Source organism: Rhinatrema bivittatum, chromosome 14 (genome assembly GCF_901001135.1).
Source record: "Rhinatrema bivittatum chromosome 14, aRhiBiv1.1, whole genome shotgun sequence".
Classification (NCBI taxonomy): Eukaryota; Metazoa; Chordata; class Amphibia; order Gymnophiona; family Rhinatrematidae; genus Rhinatrema; species Rhinatrema bivittatum.
Window position 1 is genome coordinate 8,294,108 of NC_042628.1, and position 25,015 is coordinate 8,319,122.

General features: G+C 46.2%; 1 protein-coding gene across 1 annotated transcript; it reads right to left on the reverse strand.

Annotated features, from left to right (window-relative positions):
* Positions 1–93: 93 nt before the first annotated feature.
* ARPC1B (actin related protein 2/3 complex subunit 1B) lies at positions 94–15,707 on the reverse strand. Its single transcript, XM_029577592.1, has 10 exons — positions 15,551–15,707; positions 7,470–7,535; positions 7,187–7,291; positions 6,742–6,964; positions 5,806–5,913; positions 4,218–4,424; positions 3,275–3,350; positions 1,855–2,051; positions 1,160–1,250; positions 94–442 (listed from the first exon to the last, which is right to left on the reverse strand). Exons 2-10 carry the CDS (start codon positions 7,531–7,533, stop codon positions 404–406), a joined length of 1,110 nt encoding a protein of 369 aa, XP_029433452.1. The 5' UTR covers positions 7,534–7,535; positions 15,551–15,707; the 3' UTR covers positions 94–403.
* Positions 15,708–25,015: the final 9,308 nt, after the last annotated feature.

Here is a 25,015-nt window from a genome sequence, read left to right on the forward strand (position 1 = left end):
ACCATCCACAGCTCTTGCTGAGTTTTACAATCCCTTCCTGGAAACAGATCACCACACAAAACATTAATATCTTCTATTCAAATGAAAAGAGACTTTTTTTTTCCCCCACTTTATTTGTGGCAGTTTCTTTAAGCAGTTTATGACCAGCATGTATTTTATCTAAAAATAAAGGGCGTTACTAAGCAGCTCCTAGGAAACTGAACTTTGCAACATATCTTGAATGCCTTTGTACCAAACTTCCTCTTTTTATTTTAAAACCTAAGGCTATCTTTGTTTCTTTTGCTAATAAAAAAAAAAAAAAAAGGGCAGGCTGCAAGAAAAATCAGCATTGGCAAGGCAGGAAGGAAAAGTAGATTTGTCATGGTAAGCCTGCCCTGGAAAGGACGTCCAGGTTTCAGCCCGGTCACTTGATCTTCAGATCTTTCATGGCGGATTCCAAATTCTGCAACAACAAGCAAGAGCGTTACTCCACCCTGTTCTGCAGCGTCCCTGGCGGGGGTGCTAGGTTAGTGATTTTTAACATGGCCCATGCTGTGCTTCCCTCCATGAAGCCAGAAGCACAGTAACGTCTGCTACACTGGGCCCCGCAGCTGGAAAGTTGGGGTGCAGAGGAGCCCTGATCCGGCTGAGGTCCTTCTCACTACGGACGTCACGTTTGGGGAATCTTGGTGCCCATCAGCACAGTGGAAGGTAATGGTGTGGGAGATCCTGGAGGGCACAGGCCTGGGGCCCTGATGTGATGGAAACTCTGGCCATCACGCTTATTGGCCAGACGAGAGGGAGGAAAGAGACTTGAGCTACTTTTGACTAAAGAGCACTTGGAAACCAAACCGAGCAAAGGTGATCTTATTTCTCAGACTTCAGTCTTATGCCAGAGGTTGCAAGGAGAGAGGAATGAAATAAAAGCTCCTGTTTATGGTTAATGCCACCTCTGTGTGCTAAACGTTTAACAGGAGCAGTATTGATTGTCCCTGCGCTTTAGGATGCAGCCTGCATTGCTTAGCACCAGAGCCTGGAAAGGCTCAGCCACACTACTGAGGGAAGGAGGCTGCCTGTCAGCCACAGAAATTCCCCTCAGGGCCGGCACGGGGGGCCAGCGCTGCCCCACCTGCCATCTGGGAACAGCTGGCAGGCAAGAAATGTTTCCTGCCTTCCTTACCTTGACATCCCAGAGACACATGCCCCCGTCCATGCCAGTGGTGCAGAATTTGGAGCATTTGGCTTTGCTACCTTGTACGACAGAGATTTGGCTGTGAAGGGAAAAAGCAGATAAGTAAATGCTCCCTTTCTTTGGATCTGAACTGACCTGAATGCATCGGGCAACTGCTATTCAAGCTCTGGGCTAAATGTTTTGCAATATTTCTTTTGTTGTTTGTAAAATAAAGTAACCCCCCCCCCCCCCCCCCCAAAGGAGAACTACTTAAAGCTGCCCAGGTCACACAGAAGCACGGCGAGAGCAGGCTTTTAATCTCCGCTGCCAGGATTGTACTCTGAACAGGACCATGGGTCTGTTATCTGGACTAACGTCCTACGCTTCCTATACCCAGTGAAACGCAGGACACAAAAGTCTGCGCTTAAGCATTCGCTGCAGAGCTGGAGCAGAAGGTCCGGACCTCTGCTTTTTCCCTGGGGGGGGTAGGACCAGATAAAAAGTAGGATGAAATAGAGGCATTCATAAATCCACGATACAAGAAGGGACTGTGGCATTTATACCTTGATTGCATTGGCTAGTCCCCATCCCGTTTGTGATCATAAATCTCAGGACCCACGCGTGCATTAAGAGTGGGGATTGACTTTCTGGCCCTTATCTAGGTCCCTGACTTCCCTGCTGTTGCACTTTGCTTTTCCCCTTGCCTGATACTGTTCTTGTGCATGGTATCCAGGGTCACGTTATTGGTGTCGGAGCTCGCTTTCTTGTCCAGGTTCTGGAAACGTTCCCGAGCTGTCAGCCCACGGTGAGAGCTCTGCTTGGGCACATCCAGCTTGCCTCCAAAGGTCAAAGAGCTGCTGTCCTCATTGTAAGTGAAAAGCACTGGGTAGCAGTCATGGCCCTAGAAGACAGAGGAAAGGTTTAGAGCTTTGGGTGCACGATGAGGTTCTCTCAGAGGGAATTCTTTACAGCCATTAAAGGGTACGGATGCAGCCTCCTTATGCAGTGGCAATGAGAAGAGTTTGTCACCCAAAGATTATATGCAACATTAGATACTGCATACTTGCACTATATTAGAGAGGTTTCCTGTAACAGCAGCAGCAGATCTCTCTTTATAAAAATGTTAGATGCATGGGGTTTTGTCTTTGTATCTTTGCACACAGCGTGTATGGCAACAGCACCAGAGGTCTTGGCCCCATGGAGCAGGCAGAGAATTCAGGCTCTAGTGGCCGAAGAAGTCCTGGTGTGCCTGTGAATGAATCATGGGGCTAGTGTGGCACGCAGGATCTAGTGGCTGAAGAATGCCTGCCACCCCAGCCACTGAAGCGTGGGATAAAGGCCCCAGTACAAGAAGCCCTGGCATGCCAATAAATGAAGTACCGGGCCAGCAGGGAACCCAGGCCTACTCCCACCAGGGGGCTGGCAGTGCCATAATGAGCCGGAGCTTGACCCCAGCCAAAGAACTGCAGCAGGTGATGTCAGAGAGGGAGGAGAAAGTAAAGAGTGCAAATGAAGGAGGTGAAGAGCAAGCAAAGAGAATGCAAGGGAGGGGTTAGGAAAGTGCTGCTGGCACCTGCCATGCGAAGACTGGGGAGAGAGGAAGGGGAAAGGAAGACAAGGTGAAACGAGTGCCCTCCCATGATCCAGACTCCTCCCACCCGCATTCTACCCTCCACCCCTCACAGATATCAATTGTATGTGATAGGAAATATATTTTGCATTTCCATTTGCAGTTTCTAAAGAATAAGTCGGGTTTACGGGTCATCAACCATAAACAAAAAAAGTGGAGAATGCGCCATCCGGCTGTTCATTGCCTTTTGCAGCGCGGCACTCCTCTCCCGTGGGAGGAGGGGGCGCAACTCCAGTTACATCGATAGTGAAAGCGGATTTGATTTCACCTTACATCACACCTTTAGTTCAGTCCTCAAAAGGGCTTCATAGCTTTGTGCAGTTTACAAATAAATATGCATTGATGCGTTAGGCCATACCCAGGAATCCCAACTGGAGATTTTACCCTCCTTGTGGCCTTAGAACCAGTTTCCTGTAACTCATGAAAAGTAGGACTAAGATAAAAGGTAGGAAGTCCCATTCGGCAGCCACAAGCAGAAACTGTGAGCTACTTACAGCTGCCACCAGACTGTTCTCCGTGATGAAGATCAAACTCAGCAGGGGCAGGGTCTCCGTGTTCATGGAGGTGACGCTAGAAAGGACATGAAACAGCAGTTAGCCTCTGCTCCTAGGGACCAGGGAGTAAGCCCTGAGCTGTGTGCGTATGCTGGTGGAAGGAACGTTTTAAGAGAGGAGGAGTAGAGTTGGTCCACCCACTCATTGTATCACAGATGTAGGTCCCAGCTGGTTTTGTTCCAGGAAATGGACTTTTTCTTCTATTAACCCTCGTGTCTGGAATAACTGGCTGAGGTTCTTTGCAATTTAGGAAACTGGTTAAGAGACTGGTTTTTGTCAGAGGCCTTTCTGTACTGCTGGTTCATTGTTTTTTGCTTTTTGACTGTGGGTTTTAGTGGTTTGATGTATTTTATTTAAATCATTTGTTTTATTATTGTCTCATATTGCTGATGTTACTTTATATCTCACCCAGAGTGTCCTTGGCCAAAATGGGAAAAAACAAAATATTTAATAAACAAAACACATATGGAGATGTTCTTTGTGACCAAGGAGATTGCATCAAAACTTACCAACTGTACATTTTAATGACCAGTAACTGGCTGTTGGTAGTACGACATGAAGCCGAGCAGGACCAAGATCCCATCGGCCACTTTCTGGCTCCCCCTTAAATTTCACCTCAACCAGATTTTCTTAAAATGAGGCCACTTTATAAAGAAAGGTGCAGGTGGCTCTATGTGTCACAACTTCTTCATCCTCCCTTTTCCAAGCTTTGAAATGTTGGCGGGGTGATGGGGCCTCAAGGCCAGATTGCAGTTAAACTGCAACTGTTCCGTGGCACCGTGTGAGCACCTCAATCCAGCGAGTCAAGAAAAACCTGCAACGGTCGCTGACCTTTCTCCATCTTCCCACCCCCCACGTGCCAGGTTGGTCTGGTGGAACTTACGCCATCTTCCTATTGGCATCCGCAATGCAGATGGTGCTGTCATGGCTGACCCACGCCATGCGGTTGCCACTTTCAGAGAAGCACACACTGTGCACCCAACCGCAGCTGCTGCCAGACTCGAACATCAGCTCCCCAAAAGGCATCTTGGAACCCCAGGGGGTGGGGGCTGGCCTCTCCTCCACTTCCTTAATGTAGGCGGAGAAGATCCTGAGGGGAAGGAAGGAAGGAAAATGAAGATTCAGTGGATGCAAGTACATGTTTCAGCTGTCACCAGAGAATCGAGACAGGACATGTGTCGCCGTCACTGTGGGTCCAGGATGCTACAAACGGCTACCAAGAAAGGCAAGCCATAAGGAAGGTCACAGGAGCAGCCTTTACCCACAGAACGCGACTTGGCATTCGTCCTAAAACTGTGTTTCTGATCCTGAAGTGGTCCTGGATCCACCTGGAACCTTGGTGGGCTGTAATCCCTCTTATTGAATTAACATAAAGAGGATATCATATTAGCTTTTGAGAGTTCACAGGTCCCTTGTGCAAATGTCACGTGTAAGTTCATGTACCTGCCTCTTTGTAGTTGGTCCAATAAATGGGTCACATTTCAAGGCTGTAACCTTCCCATGACGTGTGGTAAAGCAGGTTAATCTCAGATCTTTCACAGAGTGGATGGTAAGTCCGATATTGCAAAAGGCAGTGCCATCAAAGACTATGAAGTGAATGAGGTGGTGATGGTGGGCTGGAATTGATCAGAACTGGGGATGCTACAGAGATGGCAGTTGTAGCCCTCTGCGGATGGGAGGAAATGCCTGCCATGATGCCCTTCTGCAGGGATGGCCAACTCCGGTCCCTAAGAGCCACACACAAGCCTGGTTTTTAGGATATCCATAATGAAATTGCATGAGATAGACTTGCATACAATGTAGGCAGTGCATGCAATCTACCTGCTGCATATTCTGTATTAGGTAAGGGTCTGTGTGTTGTGCATATGTGACAGAGGTGCAGTGTTTCTGTTACCATGTAGTTTTGCTGTAGGCCTTTGTTGTGTTAACCCCAGGTGGTGGTGTATTAGTGTTCTAGGGCATGGTATATTTGTATTGCTGCCGTGTCATAGATAGTGCTGATAAGGTATGGCAAGGTTCTAGGTGTCTTTCTTTTTTTATTTTTATTTTTTTGCATAGGGGTTTGTGTTACTTTTCAAAGTGTTTGGCAGTGAAGGGTTTGCAGTTCCTGAGACGAGTGTGTGCATGGAAGAGGAGGAGAATTGAGTGAGTGTGCATGTGCTGAGAGTCTGGGAGTGAATGAAAGGAAGGAGAGTGAGGGTGTGATTGTGAGAAGAAGCATGTATGTGTGAGAGTGAATATGCAAGAGAGTGTGTGTGTGTGCGCATGCTGCTCCACTGTACTGTAAGGATTGGATTGCTGCAAGCATAAAATTGATAGGCTTTTTGCATCAAAGACAGTAATGCTCACAGTGTAATGAAACCAAAAACCTTTGCACACAGCGAACCAACATTGGCAGGGTGGAAGAGAACTGTCTGTCTGTAAGAATGCCACCTTTACATTGCTGGGGCGCTGAGCTTCGAACAACTCACCTGCTTTTGAAGTCGCAGGAGCCGGCAGCCAGCAGTACATTATTGGGGTGCCAGTCCAGGTTCAGCACGGTGGAGCGAATCGGCTTCTTGATGTGTTTACAAACCCACCTGCAAAGGACAGGAGTGCGCCGTTTGGGTACATTCACAGCTCCTTAGAAAGATGCCTGGTTTGCACAACACTCTGCCAAAGTCTGGGCTACAGTGCTAACTTTTAGTAAGCCCGGCAGATGCACTTTATTAATTGTAGAGTTTTATACCAGCTCTGCGTGTACTTCTGTCCTTACTGTGCTGCGCTTGTGACCTGACCTTGAAATTGCATCTGTTTCCTTTTATATAATCTATATGCAAGAGAAAACATGGCCCACTACTGAAAAGGCACTTTCTACTAAGGACGCAGACCATGCAAGTCTTAGCTACTTCAAAGTTTACTGGTTAAAAGCCACTATTTTTTTTTTTTTTGTTTCCTTCTCAGTCTCTGCACCGTGAGCTAAGTTTCTGAAGCTCAGAATGTGTTTATTTCCTGAGACAGAATCATAACACAGTAGATGTTGCCAGATAAAAAAAAAAAGACCATTTGGCCTTGTCTACACTACTCTAGCTAAGGATATCTCCCAGATGTCAGTTGTACAGTTTAACCACCTGCAGAAGATCACGTCTTCTTCTGTCCTTAGCTGGAAACCATAGCCAAGTCAACCTGCAGTCTATGCTAGGAAACTGCCACTTCCTCCCAATTATATACGAGACTGTGTCAAAGCTCGGCTGTCACTGCACTGCCTCACCTCCTCTCAGTCGTTCTGTGCAAGCTGGCTTTGTTGTCTCCATGCTAGGCCCTCTAACGATCCAGGTGATTGAGTCTCCCGGTGTCTCTGCCTAGTGAAACACTCAGGAAAAAGCATCCTCCTGTCAGCTGGCAAAAGCATCTGGGTGAGAACTCACCAATCATTTTCCTGCTCAAAGTAGCAGATGGAGATGACTCTGGAGCCACTGCCTACGGCAAACTTGTTTTCTTTGGGGGACCACTTCACGCACCGGGCGGCACGATTGATTCGCAGGATGACCAAGGTGGGTTTCCAGACATTTCCCTTCAAGGTCCAGACATAGGCATTGCGGTCAGTGCCGCAGGTCACAATGCGATTGCTCTCGGGAGCCCAGTCAATGCCTGGAAGAGAGTCAGGAAGGCCTGTGATGCATCCCACTGCTGCATGAGTAATCAATTTACTGACACCACAATGACGCGATTAGGAAGACTACATGAGTTTTCCCATGCATTCATTTTGTTGTTAATTCAGCGGCCAGCGCAACGACCAGCTAGCCCATTCTAGTAAAATATCAGATTCAGCGTACTCTCACCTGGATCCATCGCTGCCCCACGCGCACTTACCTGTCACCTGTCCATTGTGCTCCTTCAGCTCATGAAGCTTATTCCACTTATCCCCTTCTTTCTTGTAAACGTGCACCTCATGGTTGTTTGGGCAGAAGGCAATTTCTGCAAAAGCACAAGTACCACTTACTACATTTACAGGGAGAGACTCCTGAAGGTGATTCAAATCTCGACTTGCCTCTTTCTTTGGTCTTATCCCACTCTGACTCTTTTTTATTTCTTGCACGTTTGCAGTAAGAGGTCTTTTCTTACATCCCTGCCCACAAACAGGAAGTGCACTTACGAGTTCGGTCTTTGTTCCAGGCGTGGCAGCTGATTGGCTCCAGCAGAAAGCTGTGGTAGGCCATGTCTGGGTACAAAGAGAAGGGAACAGTTACAGAAGGGTCCTGTCCAGGGACTCCCAGCCGCTGCACGCTGGCTACATCTAGGGACCAGACTGGGGGGGGGAAGGAGCTACAGTCCCTGAGGATGAAGGCCTACAGAGGCTGGTTCGATTCAGCTGAAAATTCAAATTTAAAAAAATCGAGAGCGAGAGCATGTGTACTGTGAGTACCTGAAGGCATGCAATCAAGACAGGAACATGTTGGAAAAAATAGAATTCTATTCCCTTCTGTTCTCATAAATAAACCAATAACGTTCTAATTTAACAAGAGCTTTATTGAAAAGTCACAGGCCTTTTGTGCCATTCAACATTTCACTAAAGCTACAGCTGTGTGGTCCTTAGAATAAGCTCCGTACACCCCCCGCACGCCGCTCTGCAAACCATCTGAAAGTGCACACTTTCAGGCAGGGAAGGATCCGGAGAGCTCTGCCTCCGATAAGCTTTGCTGAAACAGGAAATTTGGTTCCAATTTTCCGGAACGCTCTAATCAAGCTCCAGATTCCTGCTGGAACAAAGTGAAAAAACAACCCCACCCTGTTCCCCCTCCTTCTGTACAAAGACGCATTTCTTGTTAGTGCCTGAAGTTACTACTTCAGCGCTGACTTCCTCTTTCCGCGGAGGCCATTCTGGTGTTGCAAGGGATGCCAGCATTTTAGTTTTGCTTCTGTTACAAAAAGAGCCCAGAGGCCAAATCTCAGAGCAGTAGAAGAACTCATGAGCTGTGCACGCAGGGGGGATGGGATGTGACTTTTTTCTTGTTTGCGTGCAGTTTCCCCCTGCTCGTTTTAGGGCTTGCAGCTTCTTTTAGGCTACAATGCCATGAAGCTTTGTTCAGAAGTACCCTGGCTTTCTGACCCCGCACCCCCCCCCCCCTCCCCCACCAACTCAGCCATTACAATGACAGCTGGGGGGGTCACAAGTTCCCCCAGAGCATCCCAGGGAGCAGAAGACAGAACCCAGGTACCTCCACATAGCAGTGCTTAGCTATTGCCACTGGGTGGCGCTTTAAATATAGGGGGTGGATTAGATGCCTCAGTTTGCCTTGTGTGCGCCCAAATCTTTACTCTCCTAGATGAGCGAGTACTCTTGTAAAGCAGGTGCATAGATGCACCAAAAGGAACAGAGAAATCAGACCCTATATATATAATCTTTCAGCAGAGTTCAGTTTGTATGGAAACGGGATCTATAATCACACAAAACTTGTCTATTCCCGTCATCAGTCCTTTGTGTTTGTGAGATCCTGGCCTGCCCATTGTGGGCACGAGGAACAGCAAACCTCATGGGAAGAAACGGACAAAAGAATGATCTACTACAGAAATTGATGTTAGGCTCAGTATCTCTTGAAAGGCCAGGCACGTGTCATCAGATTATAAAAGGAAGGCACTCACTGCAGTCTGGGCTGAATACCCGTGAAGGTGTTCTCCATGACGGAGCCCCTGAGTCCTCCTACAGCAGGAGGGTGTTCTGTGGACCCAGCGCTAGCTGCTGAAGGTCACAGACCTAATAAATAAATAGAGTCCTGCAGATGAGCTCCTCTCATCTGGAAGTCATCGGACCTGCACGGCACCTCTGCACTCCTTCCTCCCAGGAGAGGCTGCCTCCAGATGGGACCGCTCGCTCTCTCTCGTCTGTGTTTCTCTTCAAAGTTTTCCTGAGCTGCTGCTGCGCTCTCTGGAGAGATTCAGAGAGGGAGCTTCACCACCCTTTCCTGCCCCTCAGCTGCCACAAAACACCATCTGTCCAGTTTCTTTCCTCAGCTTCCATCCCTCACGTACAGTTTCTTATGCGCTCCCACGGCTGTTGGGAACGCAGCCCAGCGATAGTGACCGCGCTGATTAACCATTGGAGGGGATGACCACCTTTGGCTTACACCTTTCTGCAATTAGCGGCAAATTTTAAATCTGCTGCTTACCACCCCCAAGGCCAAGCTACTCATCTGTTCTTTAGGGGGTCTCCTCATTCCATCAGCTCTCTCTTCCATTGCCCAGACAGACTTTTTTTTTTTTTTTTAAATTTTGCCAAAAATACAGAAGAATGGAAACTTGCTAGACCCTTAGAAGTCATCTTCCACTATTCACGCACATCCAAGGTCACAATACTCTGCTTCTGACATCCCGCTGCGGCTGTAGAAATGGCTGTGATGTCACTCGTTACATAAAAATCTCATTCCTTAATGAAGTACAGAACATTACGATAACAGAGTTGGTAAAAGCTGACCTTTTGGGTCTCCCCCTGTGGCCTGCCTTCTCCCTCCCTCGCTCTTATCTAGCCCAGGCGTGGCTGGGGGATTCAGGCAGCCAGCCCCTCATTTCCTCCTGAAATGCTGTGAAGAAATGTGGTTTGCAAAATAATGTCAAGCTGACTAAATAATAGTACATAATACTGCAAGGCTTTTCTTCCACGATACAGTGTCTAGAAGGCCCCGAATAACCTCCCCTCACAAGTGCCCCTAACATGAATTGAAGCGACTCCTGTTAAGAGCTTGCTTGTCTCTCAAGGTGGGTTATGTATTAAAATTCCTCAAATTCAATGAGCTGAATGCACATCAGCAATAGCTCATTTTCATTTAGCCGCTTCTTTTAGTTTATTATTTATCTTATTCAATTGCTTATTGGGATTATTTCTGTAAGATAGCAGATGACCAATTAGCCCACCCAGTCTGCCCATTTGTTCCCATCTACACTGGGGGATCTCCCAGGTGTCAGCTGTGCAAGCTTGACCTCCTGCAGGATATCACTTCTTAGCAGCTAGTTTTCCTTACTCCTATAAAATGCTTCGTGCCACACTGCTGTCTCATTTGTGCATTCATTTACTTAGTTATAGTAGATCTGGGAAAGCAAGAAAAGTAAATAGTTTGGGTTCAGGTATTAGTCTGGTGTGTTCTTGGGAGTATTTCAGGGAATGGTTTTCTGTAGTATCCCACAAAAGCATCTCTCTCTCTCTCTCTCTCTCTGTCTTTGTCATACAAGTCAGCAATGAAGTGACAGCAGGACTGAAACCATCCTCTCACTTCACATAGGCCAGGCTACCTGAGCTGGGATTTAAACTGGTGGCCTAGAGGAGAAAATTCCCAGATCTGTTCATCTCCAGGCTACGACATGGCTCCAGGCCATTCCTAGTTTTGTCCCACTGCCTGCGTGAAGGTGCTGCTCTGCCTGAAGCACACGGGGACACATTGCTTCCATTCACCATCTACTCCTGTGTAAACACTGAAGAGATGGGGGCTGATTCACCTGTCCTTAATGTCTTGGAACCAACTGGCAAACAGATGGTGCGTTTGGAAGGATTTCCCCACACCTCAAGCCCAGGGATACCTTGGGCTGCTCCGCAGGCAACTGAGCAGAAATTAGAGAGAAACAGCTGGCAAACATAAGCGGGTTAGCAATCTATATGGGTGGATGACTAACTCTATAGATGGCTTTCCAGCGATAGAGAGATTACCTCTTCTTTGTACTGGATGGTTTTTGCCATTTTCTCCAGAAAAGCTGCAAGGCATCTTCCTCTGTCTGTAAGAGCAGCTCACTTATTAAAGTTTGTACTCAGATTCAGTTGATGAAGTATTTGCTAACTTTCAGGCTGATGCAATATGGATGTGCTAAAAACTTGCACACAATCACCTCTCAGCATTCGATGCAATAAGCAAATGAGCTGCCACGCTAAAAAGGATGCACTAGGGATAAATTGTGCATCCCTAGCGCGTCCATTGCATCTGGCACCAGGAAACATGACTGTGCGCAGGTTAGGAAAACGGACGCTCAGTTTACGAGTGCCATTTTATCCTGCGGCAGCTATTTTACCAGCACAATATGCACACAGTATGCACGGCCCAGAGCGTGTGTATTGTGCAGCCTGAAATTTTTTATGTCGAGACTTTTTTTTTTGCATGGGTGCTGCTTTCTGTGATTCTTCCTATTTCGCATCGCAAACCACAGAAAAGCAGTTTTTTTGTTTTTAAGTTGAGCCCTTGACACATGGGACTTTACGCCTGCTCCGGGGCAGGCGTAAAATTTTATGGTTTAAAAAACACGCCTCGGACGCACAGGGATTTTATGCATTGCGGGGTAATAGCGAATAGCTTCATTTGCATGGAATTTACTTGTGATAAGCGCTATTAGCTACGCGCTGATCCCCTTATTGCATCAGGGTTATGGGTGAGTGCCCAAAACGTGTGCCCCAATGCTTGTTAACCTGTGTGCTGGGCGCACTTTATTGCGTCGGCTCCTTAGTCGACACTGAGCAGGGGGAAAAAAAAAAATAAGTCCATGGCAGCTGCAAGCTGCTAATGAGATTTTTGTGCTGCACAGAATCCAAGCGTGGCTTCAAAAGATGAAATGTAAGAGCAAGGAACTTTCCTCAGTACTTTATAGCACAAAATATAAATCTGACACAGCACTTTCTGATGGCTGCTTGTTGACCTAGGTTTGGATCTGACCTTTTCACAATATCTTCTAGATTATCAGCTTTCATAGCTTTGAACTGCCAAGCATCACAAATGCTGCGTTTTTGTTACGAGCAAACAGTCTGCATTACAGCACTAATGCTGCTGACTAATGCCTTCCACTTGCTGGGAGCAGTTTGGCTTTTCCTGATGTAAAACTACTTAAAAAAGAAAAAATTAAAAAAAAGCCTCTTTTTCCCTTTTCTGCCAGATGATGTTTTTTCCCCCAGACTAAGGAAGAGAGAAAGCAGGGCCTGAATTAGAAATAATACTCAGATGCATTGTCTCTGGTGTTCTTGACTCAGTGGCTCCTGGAAAACGTGTAGGGAGAGCCCTGCCCTGAGAAACTCAGCCTGTGCAATAAAGGATGAAGAGAGAGGTCACTGGGCTGAAACCGAGATGGACAGACCAGGGAGAGAAAATGCAGGAAATGAGTTCTGAGGGTGAGAAAAGATGCTGATCCATTCTTTCTGAACGTCTCTAGGAGGTCCTGCAGGTCGAAATATGAACGCTTGCTTGCTGGCTGTCAGGCCTGCAAGCCTCACCAGTTACCACTGCACTGGGGAATGCATGATTAGGACTCCACCTCATTTAGAAGCAGGAAATTACTCAACCTGAAACTCTGCCTCTCTTTTTCGCCATAACTTGAAGGAACAGTCCACACTTCACACCCTGCCCTTTCCTTCTGCTCTTAACACAAGACACCATTTTGCAGCTGCCTGCTTCTGCCTCACAGTAAAACCTTCTGCTGTAAGCTTCCTAGGGATCTTCCTTTTCAGTTTCTATTTTATCTCCTCTGGGAATTTATCAGTGTTTATTATACCCAAGAAAATCAGCAGGGGAAAAAAAAGCAACTAATTTTTCCCCCACTGATTGTTGTTGGTTATAATAAATTCCCAGGGAAAATAAAATAAAAAGTAAAAATGAAGGTCCCTAAAGAGACTATACCTAGCTTGCTGCCTTGGATTGGTGGGGGCAGGGGGTGGACCTGCTGATTTACTCCTGTGAGCCCTTCTGTTGATTTGTGAACAAACATGAAGGACCGACTGGCGGCCAAAGGTGATCCCATCATGGGCTTCCCTGTTTAAAAAACTCATTATATTATATATATATATATTTTTTTTTTTTCTTTTCAACAGAGGTGATAGTTGAAAGCAAACAAAACCATTAAGTTCTCTTTTTTCATTATCATTTTTATTTAATTCCAGAGATGCTATTAATGTTGAATGTGCTTAATCTGATTTTCTGTAGTTTTGGCATTGAAAGATAAGTTGGAAAACAAAATCCTTACATAGAAAAATCTCATTTAGTCCTGTGTGCTTTATTCATACCTGGGAGTCTTCCAAGTATCAGCTGGCCCTGTCTTAGCAGTAGCTATCCTCATTTGGTCTTATTCCTAGATCTCCTTCTTTTTTTGTCCTAATAGCTTCCTCCCCAGTAACTTTTTTTGCTATCTGCATCAAATTTTGAGCATACCATGAACACCCTGATGGGGTGTTTTGGTTTGTTTTTTTAAATTAATTCTTATCTGTGGACATTGGAAAGTAAAGTATGCTCCTTTAATTCTAGGTGGCACAACTTGTACTACTTTAATATATATATCTTCGAAATGGTTGTAAAATAAAACACGTGCATCTTTTCATTATAGCAGCATCTTGTATTAAAAAGAAAAGTCCTCTTTTCAGTGATTCTGTTTGTATGGGGAGGGGGCCTGCTTGGGGTTTTGCAAAAGCTCAGCTTGGCCCTGGTACCGATTTAGACACATTCAGAGAGACTGGTGTGAGTGCTCGCCAGAGCTGGCACTCTGGATATCCATTCTGTCTGTGATATCAGATTATAAGCAGCGCCCCCATTTCCCCCACTCCAAAAGCTAAATAAAAGTCTGGAAAGTTTTTCAAAGGTGAATTAAAAGTCGGAGACAAAATGAAGCACCTACTGATTGTTTGAATTAACCACTAAAAAAGCTGCCAGATTAAAAAGGTATCTGGTGTTTCTGGACCTTAGGGCAGAGGGGCTCCCCCGGCCAGCCAGGCTTTCAGGATATCCCTGATGAATATGCATGAGAAACCCGACTGGTCTGGGGGAGCCTGTAGGACCGGTTTGAGCGCTCCTGCCTTAAGGCATTCCCGTTGCTTAAGGGTACATCACAAAATGCTGCTTTCAAAATACTAAAAATAAAAAGACCTAAAGGGGCATTTTTAGAAAGCTGGCACCCACTGCGGTGGGCACCAGCACCACCACGAACTGCATGGGTCCATGGAGCTGACTGCCAGCAAGTCAAGCCCAGCACCGAGCTGAGGGTGACCCGATGGCTGCGGATTATCAGTGACCTGCTGAAGCCACCCCTGGTCTCTGCCCCGTTGGGCTTCAAGCAGGGGCCACCACCAGGTGACAAAACCATGACCTATTGCTGTTTCCAGAAGATTTTAAGTCACATCCCCACTTTTCTCCTCTCTGTAATACTTCTAACCCTCCCCCCCCCCCCCCAAAAAAAAGACCTGAAAACCAAACATCGTTGCTAAAGAGAGGAAGCTGGGAGCTGCCTTTGGTTGCCACCAGCAGTTTTCTGGCTCTGCTGTGACAGCCGCTTGTAAAGAGATCCCAGCTGCAGTCCAGAGGCCTGGGAGAGCGACTCTTTCATCAGAGCCAGAGGTCAGCGCCCCGGTCCATGCCGTTTGCCTCTTTTTCTCAGCTGCGGGGGGGGGGGGGGGGGGGGTTGCATCTGTAAGAATTTTTTTTTTCATTGATGAATCAGCCCCCATCGCTCCGGTGTTGCACAGGAACAGGACAGACATGGAAGAGGCGGCTCCCTGCGAGCTTCAGGCCAGGATAAGGATCGTTTGGCCAGGAATCTTTAGAACTGGGCCATTTGTGACAACAAAGGAGAAAATCCTGCACTGGACGTAAGCGGGGCCTCAAGTTACTCAACCGCGGGCGGAGAAAAGCAACGCGGTGCAAGCTCTGCTTCACAGGCCAGAGAAAGAGCTAAATCCGTGCAGGAAGCTCTCGCGCCCAAACATCTGCAGCAGGACATCTGGCCCTGGCCGAAAAGGTCAAACTTCTGGTCTTCACCTACTAAGATGGGAGCTGATGATCTGAGCTGACCCTCCCTCCTTTGTCCGTCCTCACCCTCCCCCTCCCATCCGGGACGATCCCACCCCCTCTCCGCTCACCTCTTTTCACTTCTGCCTTATGCAGTCCCCATTTAAAAAAAAAAAAACAGAACTAATCACAGCAGCAAAGAGCGCGTGTAAGAGTAAAAATATGTAGATATTTTTAAAGCTAATTCTCACTCGGGGGGGAAAAAAGAGTTAAAACCACAGTTCAGCATATTAGGCACTCGGGATCATGGTTTAAAGGAGGAAAAAAAAGAGTGGCACCAGCCTCGGTGGTGCCCCTGCGGTGCCTTCCTCTGCCACGGAAAGTGGCACCACCCTTGGATGAGAGCAGGCGATCGGCTGCCGAAAAAAAACAAAAAACAGGCCAAGCCCCTTCTCGTCTCGGGGAGCAAAGTCAAATTAAAAAACAAAAAAAGACCCCTTACCTTTGAAAGTGAGGCGAGCCTTAGTCCATGGACTCTGAGCAGTCCACACGAACCGCAGCCCAGAGGCAAAAGTTGGACTCTGCCTGCCCGGGAGACGCAAAGAACCCACTTCCTTGTGTGGGCGGCCTGAAGGCAGAGGTCCCCGCTCGGCCCCGCCCCCCGGCCGCAGCTGGCTGCACATCTGGGCCGGCCGCAGCAGGGGGGGGGGGGTTGCAATAAAAACCTCCTTTATTAGCAGACTCCGTCTGCCTCCTTCTCTGGAAACAGTTAGACAAGAGAGGGCACGGCTTGGATTGGGATAGGGGGGTTTTAAACGCTTCCTCCTTGTGGGTGTAAGATGTGTTTGTTGGTACAAAATGAGAAATCACTAAAGATTGGACAATTATTTCTACCAGAATTACATACATCTGCTAAATAATGGCACCTTCAAAAGGATATAAACCAGACAGAGGGCGGTGACTAAAATGGTCGGTGGTCTTTCTTCTAAAGCACAGGGGGATAGACTTAAAGATCTAAACACCTATACCCTGGAGGAAAGCCGAGATAGGGGAGATACATTTAAATATCTCAAAGGCTCTAGAACAAGGGGGGAAAGGGCGTGGTCTCAGGAGTCATCTTAGGAAATATTTCTTTACAGAGAGAGTGGTGACTGCGTGGAACGGCCCCCCCAGTGGAGGTGGTGGAGAAAAAAACCAGTATCTGAATTCAAGAAAGCCTGGGATAAATACAGGGGATCACCGCAGCAGTGACGGGAATTGTAAAGCCAGATTAGACGGGTCATGCAGTCTTTTTCGGCCATCATAGAGAAGTTTTGTTTTGGGTTTTTTTGTAGCAATTGAATTGGCTGATATCTTCATGGTGCCCCAAGGAAAGATGACCTGGAAAGCTCAGCAAACTGAGGGATGCAGCTGGTTGTAGATTGAGGTTACTTTCTGATACTCATTTCCATTTTGCAAAGGTCTACATAGCCAGGTTTCTTGACCAAGCCCTGGGCCCTACCACTTCTAAAGTTTAAATTCATAGCACATTTAGGAAACTAAGAAACAGCATTTGCATTTAACCATCCCTCCCCACAAACCTCATCATATCTGAATGATCTTCAGCATGGAGAAATGTGCCAGGTCTGCCATGCTCTTGGCCTGCCCTGGCATTGGGCAGTAGTTCCTTCTATAATCAGCTTTGCTCAGGGTAAAAAAAAAGCATAGGATAAAAGAACAGTTGGGAAAGTAGAAACACATGCCCTATGTCACAGCATTTGTTTATGGTTTTCATTTAAAGTGATTACTGAGCAGTTCTAGAGTCTTTGAGTCATAAAAACCAACCCAAAGCAAACAGGAAATATAAGATAAGTTCCCTCTCTTCCAGTATGAAAGCAGAGGCTCCTTTCTGCTTTTCAAGAGTCTGCTGGATATATCTGTGGGTTTGCAGTGGTGACCTGCTCATGGACAGTAGGATATCTATTACCCTAGTCTAGATAACTCCTAGCACCGCTGTGCAAGAGATTATTTAGATTTTATGTATGCACAGCCCAGGAAGAGGAGCTCTAAACCTTACAGGCACAGAACTCCCAGCTCTCTTGGACCCATGCGACTCGCACTTGTTTCCTGATTTATTTATTTGATTCATTTTTTATTCTGGTTTTTGGCACTTAAAAGCAGATTAGAATCGGGCACCGTAGGTATGGTGTTGATCATTGATAGTAGGGCAGTACTGATAGATCTATGTTAGAACATAAGAACTGCCAAGCTGGATCAGAGTGAAGGCCCATCAAGCCCAGTATTGTTTCCAACAATGGCCAATCCTGGTCACCAGAACCTAGTAAGATCTCAGACAGTATATAGATCCCATGCTGCTAACGCACAGGGATATGTAGTAGGATTTCCCCAAGTCTACCTGGTTAAGAACAGGTTATGGACTTCTGTTCCAGGAAGATGTCCAAACCATTTTTTAAGCCTAACTGCACTGCCTTTACCATACTCTCTGGCTATAAATTCCAGAGCTTATGCATTGAGTGAAAAAGAATGTTCTCCAATTTGTTTTAAATGTTCTACTTGCTAACTTCGTGGAGTGTCTTCTAGTTTTTGTATTATTTGAAAGAGTAAATAACCAGTTCATGTTTACCCATTCTATTGCACTCATGTTTTTATAGATCTCTATCATATCTCCTCTCAGCCTTCTCTTCTCCAAGCTGAACAGACCCAACCTCATAAGAACGTAAGAAATTGCCATGCTGGGTCAGACCAAGGATCCATCAAGCCCAGCATCCTGTTTCCAACAGAGGCCAAACCAGGCCACAAGAACCTCATAGGGGAACCATTCCATTCATCATTTTGGTCACCTTTCTCTGTACCTTATCCAATTCAGCTATATCATTTTTGAGATGTAATGACCAGAATTGCACATGGTATTCTAGGTGTGGTTTCACCATGGAGCGATACAGAGATATTATGACATTCTCCATTTTATTCCTCATATCTTTCCTAATAATTCTTAACATTCTGTATATGGTTTTGACTGCCACCACACACTGAGCTGAGGATGTTCAGGTATTGTCTATGAGGATATCCAGATCCTTTTTCTGGGTTGTAACTCCTAATACAGAATGTTATGACAAAAAAAAAAAAAATCAGTGGAAAACTGACAGGAGAAAAACCCGATGTAAAAGGTCATTTTTCCATTGATTTTGTTATAACATTGGAATTCCCATGAAAAATAAAATAAAAACTGAAAACGAAGGTCCCTAATTATACCAGCTCCTCGTTCTTCCTTTGGCCCAAAACACAGATGCCTTGCTAAACTTTGACCTGTGGTCGCTCCTGCAGCCAACTGGGGCTGGCACAAATGTAAATTGAATTCTGGCCGCTTTTTAATCCGGAAGCACGCACAGCACGGCGTGAGCGATCTCATCTGAACGAAAGGCAGCGGCTTCCCACGAACACCCTACGCCCTCCTCCTTCAAGCATGACTAATCCCTCATACTGTCGCTATTGTCGTGCGTTGCACAAAGGCTGGCAGGTTTAAAGGAGGATTTACTGAGCACAGAAGATTGGGAAGTTTAAGAAAATTATGGGCAGCATTCACAGTCCCTGTTTGAAGGGAGCCTCCATTATCGCTCAACACCGACACCTACTGGCCAGGTTTACCGTACCACAGAAAGAGCTGCAGTCTGTGACCCCTGGCCAGGGGGGTCATCACTGCAATGGCTGAGCTGGGAGGGAGGAGGGCATGGGAAGTAGAAGAACAGAAGAAAACTGCTTGGGCACCCGCCCTCGAGCCCCCTCCCCCCCCCCCCCAAGAAAAAAAGAAAACCAGGTAGGAAACAGTCCAGACCCAGGACTGCATGGAGAGATGCCAGCAGTATAGCAAGCAGCCGTGTACAGTTTAGGCTTCAGTTGTGTGCAAACCTTACTGCCAATGCAGCAAGAAGTTTTGTGCACAACAATGTGCCTTTCAGTTAGTCCCTTGCATGGAAATTTCATGCTAATAATGCCTTTAGCTTTATCCCTCCTCCCCCTACTCAATATAGGATCACCTCCTGTTTTCTTAGCTTAGCTCCTAATCAGAGGTAAAGTTTCTAGGGCTAATGTTTGTCTACAGATGGAAACTGGCCCTGTACTTAGCACAGAAAACATACTTTATGTACAGAAAGCAGGTATTTCATGCATAAAATACCATTTATATGCAAAAAAATGTTTCCTGTGCAGGAAGCATTTTTGTACACATAAATCATAATTCATGGGCTGAAAACATGCTTTTTGTGCACATAATGATTTCTACACATCCTGTTTTTTCTAAGCACACATTTTCTGGTTTGTGTATATTTTTTAACTCCCGCTGCATTAGCATACCATTAACTTATTGCACTGTGCATTAAAAAAAATAGCTTGTGCATTGAACTGTGTGCTAAATTTCAACACAGTTTTAATGCTCAGTTTCTGCATCAGCCGCTCAGAGATCGCAGCACAGCAAAGCTGATTGTAGCGCCCAGCGCCCCCTTACAGAAGCCAACAGTCTCACAGTGTCACAGCAAGACAGGGCCTGGCCAGAAGGTACTCGCTCTTTCTTTCTTTTCAGAAAAGGGAGAGAAAGAGAAAATGATGCAGGCAATCACAAGAGCATCACAAAGGAATTCCCTGCATTTTGAACACTGCAGCCAATACAGAGTCGGCTTTTACCTCCCTTGCTTTACTGTTTTTGCCTAACACTGTGGGGACCGCCCATTTTCATAAAGGAGTTTTATAAGGTTTTCTTTGCTGAAAGCTACAAAGACTGAGGTGCAGTGGGTTAGGACACCCACCCTCCCTCTCTCTCTTCAATCTTCAGTGGTACTTTTAGATGGCATTTGTTTACCACTCTCTGGTCAGGTTCGGATCTTGGGAGCAGTTGTTGGTTCCTTTTTAAAGATGGATAAGCAAAATCTCTCCAGTAGCAAAACCCTCCTAGTCCCCCCTCTCCTTGTATGCAGGGACATTTGGGCCTTTATTTAAAGAGACAGGACTTGCTTACAGTTCTTCATTCTGACAAGGATTCACTACAATAATGGGGTTTAGGCCAGGAAAGCAGATACAAAAAGACTACAATGGGTTCACAACTGCACCGCTTGGTTGGTGGAAGGTCCAAAAATATTTCCCGGAATAGATCTTGCCTGCTGCTCCCAGTCGTTAGCCATGTTTATTTAAACATCATCTCACTGGTCCATAAATGCATCCAACTGCATGGCCCCAAGGTTTTAATCCATAGAAACCAGCAAGACGCTTGAGCTCTGCTTCCAGTTCCCAGCTCTGCCTCCTAATCTCTGAAAGAAACGTAGAGAAGGTCTGGGAACACTTTACGTACTCAGCTTAGGGAAAGAGTGGATCTTATGAAGACCTGGATTTTTTTATTTAGCTTGAAACCGGCACTTCGGTTCAGACCGAGTTCTGCTATAGCTTAAGCTTTTCATTGCTGGTATGGATGTGTCATGTTTTATAAAATGTTCAGTTTCTGTTAGTGCTTATTGTATGATTGTACCTGGCTGTTTAATATATCATACACTGCTCTACCAAGCCACCTTATGGGCAGTAGAGAAATGTAAATAAATAAATTGAAGAATTGCAAGCTCAAGTTACCTCATGTCTACAGCACTTCCAGAAAGCACACTACAGTCTCAGGTCCTCAATTCATCCTGCTGGGTTTTGCACCAGTTTACGGTGTCCTTCAAATGATCCAAATACCAGAGAGACTTCCTCGCTGTGCGGGTGGAGTGTCTGAATTCCCGCTCAGTTAAATGCTTCTCTTGCACACTTGGGTACTGTTGTTACAGCGAAAACAAAGCAAAATCCAGATTCTGTTCTTCCCATAGCAAAATATTTCAAAAGGATGATCCTAGCATGCTGTTTTCTCTGCAATAGAGCTTTCACTCACTAAGGAACAAGAATTAATGGAAACAAATACTCCTATTCCCATGCCAGGACTAGTGCTTAGCACACGGCTGAAGTGCTGCTGAAATGCGTAAAACTGCCTCATAGAACCTAGCAGACAGCTTGAGGCCACTACATCAGATGCTTCTGATTCAGCAGCTTCCTCCTGCTCCTTTGTGGTTCCAGCTTGGTTGGAACCAGGACTGGGATCCAATGCCATGAGCCTTTATTCACACCCTCCCACTATTCCTAGTTGGTCATTGCAGCAACATCCCTGAAACCAGAATCCTCTAGCACGGGCTCTAAATCAGACCACAAGGCCGTCATCCCCAACAACAGTCATGACTCCCTCCCCTCCAGGGAATGTGAACATCGCCTCAGCTCAATCAGGAATCAAAGTAGCACATGGCAAAGCATAGCACTCACTACTGAGCCGGCCCAGTCAATGTCATCGTCATTATTTCTCACCCCCTAGGAGTGGAGGATATTTCTGTAAGCAGGCCATTCTCTCATGTGGAACCCTGACGTGGCCAATAGAATACGAAGAACTAGAGGTTAAACGATGGAATATGTGGCATCTCATGTTTCCTGCAGGGATTTTTGTCCACAAGATTTCATTGCAATTCCAGCGGTGACGTTTGGTTCCTTGGGAAGCCAGACTAAGAGGGACTTCACGTCAGAGAGGCATTAAAGACATCTTGTACAATTCTAATGGATGTTGCATGTAATTTTCCTTGAGAGAATTTCAGGATACCTGCAGGAAAGGTGAATTGCTCATGAATGGAAGATGGAGCTCTGTGCAAGCCTCAGAGCACTAAATGCTTCCACAGGACAAGGGAGATGGTATGGGGAATGTCGTTGCTTCAGTCCTCCATGCCAGCTCATTCACAGTATGGCAATCTTTAGAGAAGTCATGTTATACCGTGTGTGAGACAAACGTTTCTGTGCAAAAGTTTGCTAGGAGGGAAAAAGTCAAAATAACCCAAGACTAACAAGGGCAATTGAGGTGGACCATCAGAAGAAAAACAATCCCCAAACCTTTTCACGTGCCTGTGCAGTCATCAATGCATTTAAATTGCTATTATGGATCCTTGGCTCTCCTCTTTCAGTCTTGGAAGAGCTTCACACGAAGTTCAACAAAACAGAATACTTCGAGCAGTGCTTCTCACCCCTGTCCTCGGACACCATCTGCTTTTCCAGATACCTACAATGAATATGGATGAGGAATATCTGCATACATGCATATTCATTGTGGACATCCTGAGGGGGTGAAAGACATTCAGGCAAAGTTTAGTTTGCTACAGTAAATGCCCCCTCCATTGTAAACTGATGAAGTGAAAGTCCAGGATCCCCTCCCTGCTGAACCTGGCTGTCTGCGATTTCCCTCTCATTATACATCACCAGCTCCCCACAGATGGGACCGATAAAAGGTAGGAAATCGAGGGCAATGCTCGATAACGCTCTGAATACCTTGCTGTCTCTTGATGGAGCACTCTCTTCTGAAGACTCAAAGACTAGAAACCTTGTCATCTTTCAATTAGCAAAATGAAGAGTGCAAAACATTAAAATGTAATATAGTCAGTTGTTGAAGGCTCCTATTTTCTAATACTCATTGAGATTCAGAATGTATTAACAGTGGCGTGGCACCTTACAAAGAAAAAACTCCAGTGCTGACAGCAAGGATGAGTCCATCTTACCCAGAGAGAGAGATTCATTTATTTATTTGTTTTTATATACTGACATTCGATATGGCATATCACATCGGTTCACAGATTAACTCATGGAATAATATGACAACGATGTCTTATTATTATTATTACATAGTAACAGAGAACCTTCATTAACAATTTGGAACTTATGTTTGAAATACATGCAGCATTTGAAAGGAGTGGCTTGAGGAAGTTGAAACACTTGGATAAGGACTCGGTGATTGAGGTTATTGGGGGAGGGGAGGAACTGATTGGGTGCTTAGCACAGGAATGTTGCAGGTAATTCAACACTCTGGGGGTCACCCCTGCAAAAAAAAAACCACACACCCCAAAAACAAACAAACCCCACACTTCAGTCTGAGAGCCAGGACCCCATTGCTCAAACACAGAGAAGCAAAACAGTGCCGGCAGCAAACCTATGGAGAATGTGTGTGGGGGAGGAGCATTAGGAACCTCGGTTAGGGGTCATGGGAGCAGTGAAGAATAGTGCAATAAGACATCTCTCCATTACTTAGCCACAAATTAAGAACATATGTAAATTTCCATACTGGGTCAGCCCAGCATCCTGTGTCCAACAGTGGCCAATCCAGGTTACAAGTACCCAAACACTAAGAAGATCCCATGCTACGGATGGCAGAATAGCAGTGGCCATTCCCTAAGAAAACCTGATTAATAGCAGTTTATGGACTTCCCCTCTAGGAACTTCTCCAAACCTTTTTTATTTATGTATTTTCAATGATTATAACAAAGTTATATGTAATCACTGATATATAAATGTACAGTAATAATACTTACATTCTCAAATAGTATATCACATTTACATAAACGATTCATATCTCAGAATTATTTACTCAAGGAAATCCAAAAGATATTAGTTATTCAACTATGAGCAATTTAAGGAAAATCAAAGAGAGTAATAATCTCTAAGGAAATCAGAGATACAGCAGTTCTACTAATTGCTCTCAACCATCAGCTACATTTAGGGGGTGCGTATCTAGGAATGCCTGTAAAGCAGTGATCTCGAAGAAAGGAAAATTAGTTTCTTACCTGATAATTTTCGTTCCTGTAGTACCAAGGATCAGTCCAGGACACCTGGGTTGTGACTCCGCACCAGTAGATGGAGACAGACTAAAACTTGTGGGCGGAGCCATATATGCCCCTGTGCCAGTCACAGCCCCTCAGTCTTACGGAATGTCAAAGTAGAACACAACCAGAGAAGTGAACAAAACTAGATACCGCTAACTAACGGGGAAGAAACACCCCTTCTGGAACCGGGCTCTCCAACCGAGAGAGCGAACAAGCGAAACAGAGCAAATCAAAAACACAGAGCGGACTCTCCGTTACTTCAGCGCAGCACTGCGGGCGGGATCCTGGACTGATCCTTGGTACTACAGGAACGAAAATTATCAGGTAAGAAACTAATTTTCCTTTCCCTGTACGTACCAGGATCAGTCCAGGACACCTGGGATGTACCAGAGCAACCTACTGAGGGTGGGAAGCAGAGAGTCCCGCTCGGAGAACCCTCTCTCCAAAACCCCCGGAATCGGTAGCCCGGACATCCAGCCGGTAATGCCGGATAAAAGTATGCAACGACTTCCAGGTGGCCGCCCTACAAATCTCTTGAGGCGACACCTGAGAGGCTTCCGCCCAGGACGCTGCTTGAGATCGAGTCGAGTGAGCCCGCAGCCCCACAGGAAGAGGTTTTCCCCTCACCAAGTACGCTGAACCAATGGCCTCCTTGAGCCAACGAGCGATCGTTGTGCGGGACGCTGCAGCTCCTTTCTTTGGACCAGAGAAGAGGACAAACAGATGATCTGTGACCCGAAACGGATTAGTGACCTCCAGATATCGGAGAAGGGATCTCCGCACGTCAAGCTTCCGTAACTCCCTCTCCTCTGTAACAGAGGAGCCTCCGCACGCAAAAGCGGGCAACTCCACCGATTGATTCACATGAAACGACGAGACCACTTTCGGAAGAAAGGAAGGAACCGTCCGTAAGGAAACCCCCGAATCGGAGATACGCAAGAAAGGTTCCCTACAAGACAGGGCCTGTAACTCGGAAACCCGCCGTGCCGAGGCAATCGCCACCAAGAATGCCGTCTTTAAAGTGAGATCCTTAAGAGTTGCGCGTTTCAAGGGCTCAAACGGCGCCGTGCATAGAGCGGAAAGAACCCAATTGAGGTTCCAAGCCGGACAAGGAAGACGTAACGGGGGGCGAAGGTGCTTAGCACCCCGAAGGAAACGAGCAATATCCGGGTGAAGCGCCAGAGACTTACCTCGCAAACACCCAAGCGCCGCCACTTGGACCCGTAGGGAACTGCACGCCAGACCTTTGGCCAGACCCGCCTGGAGGAACG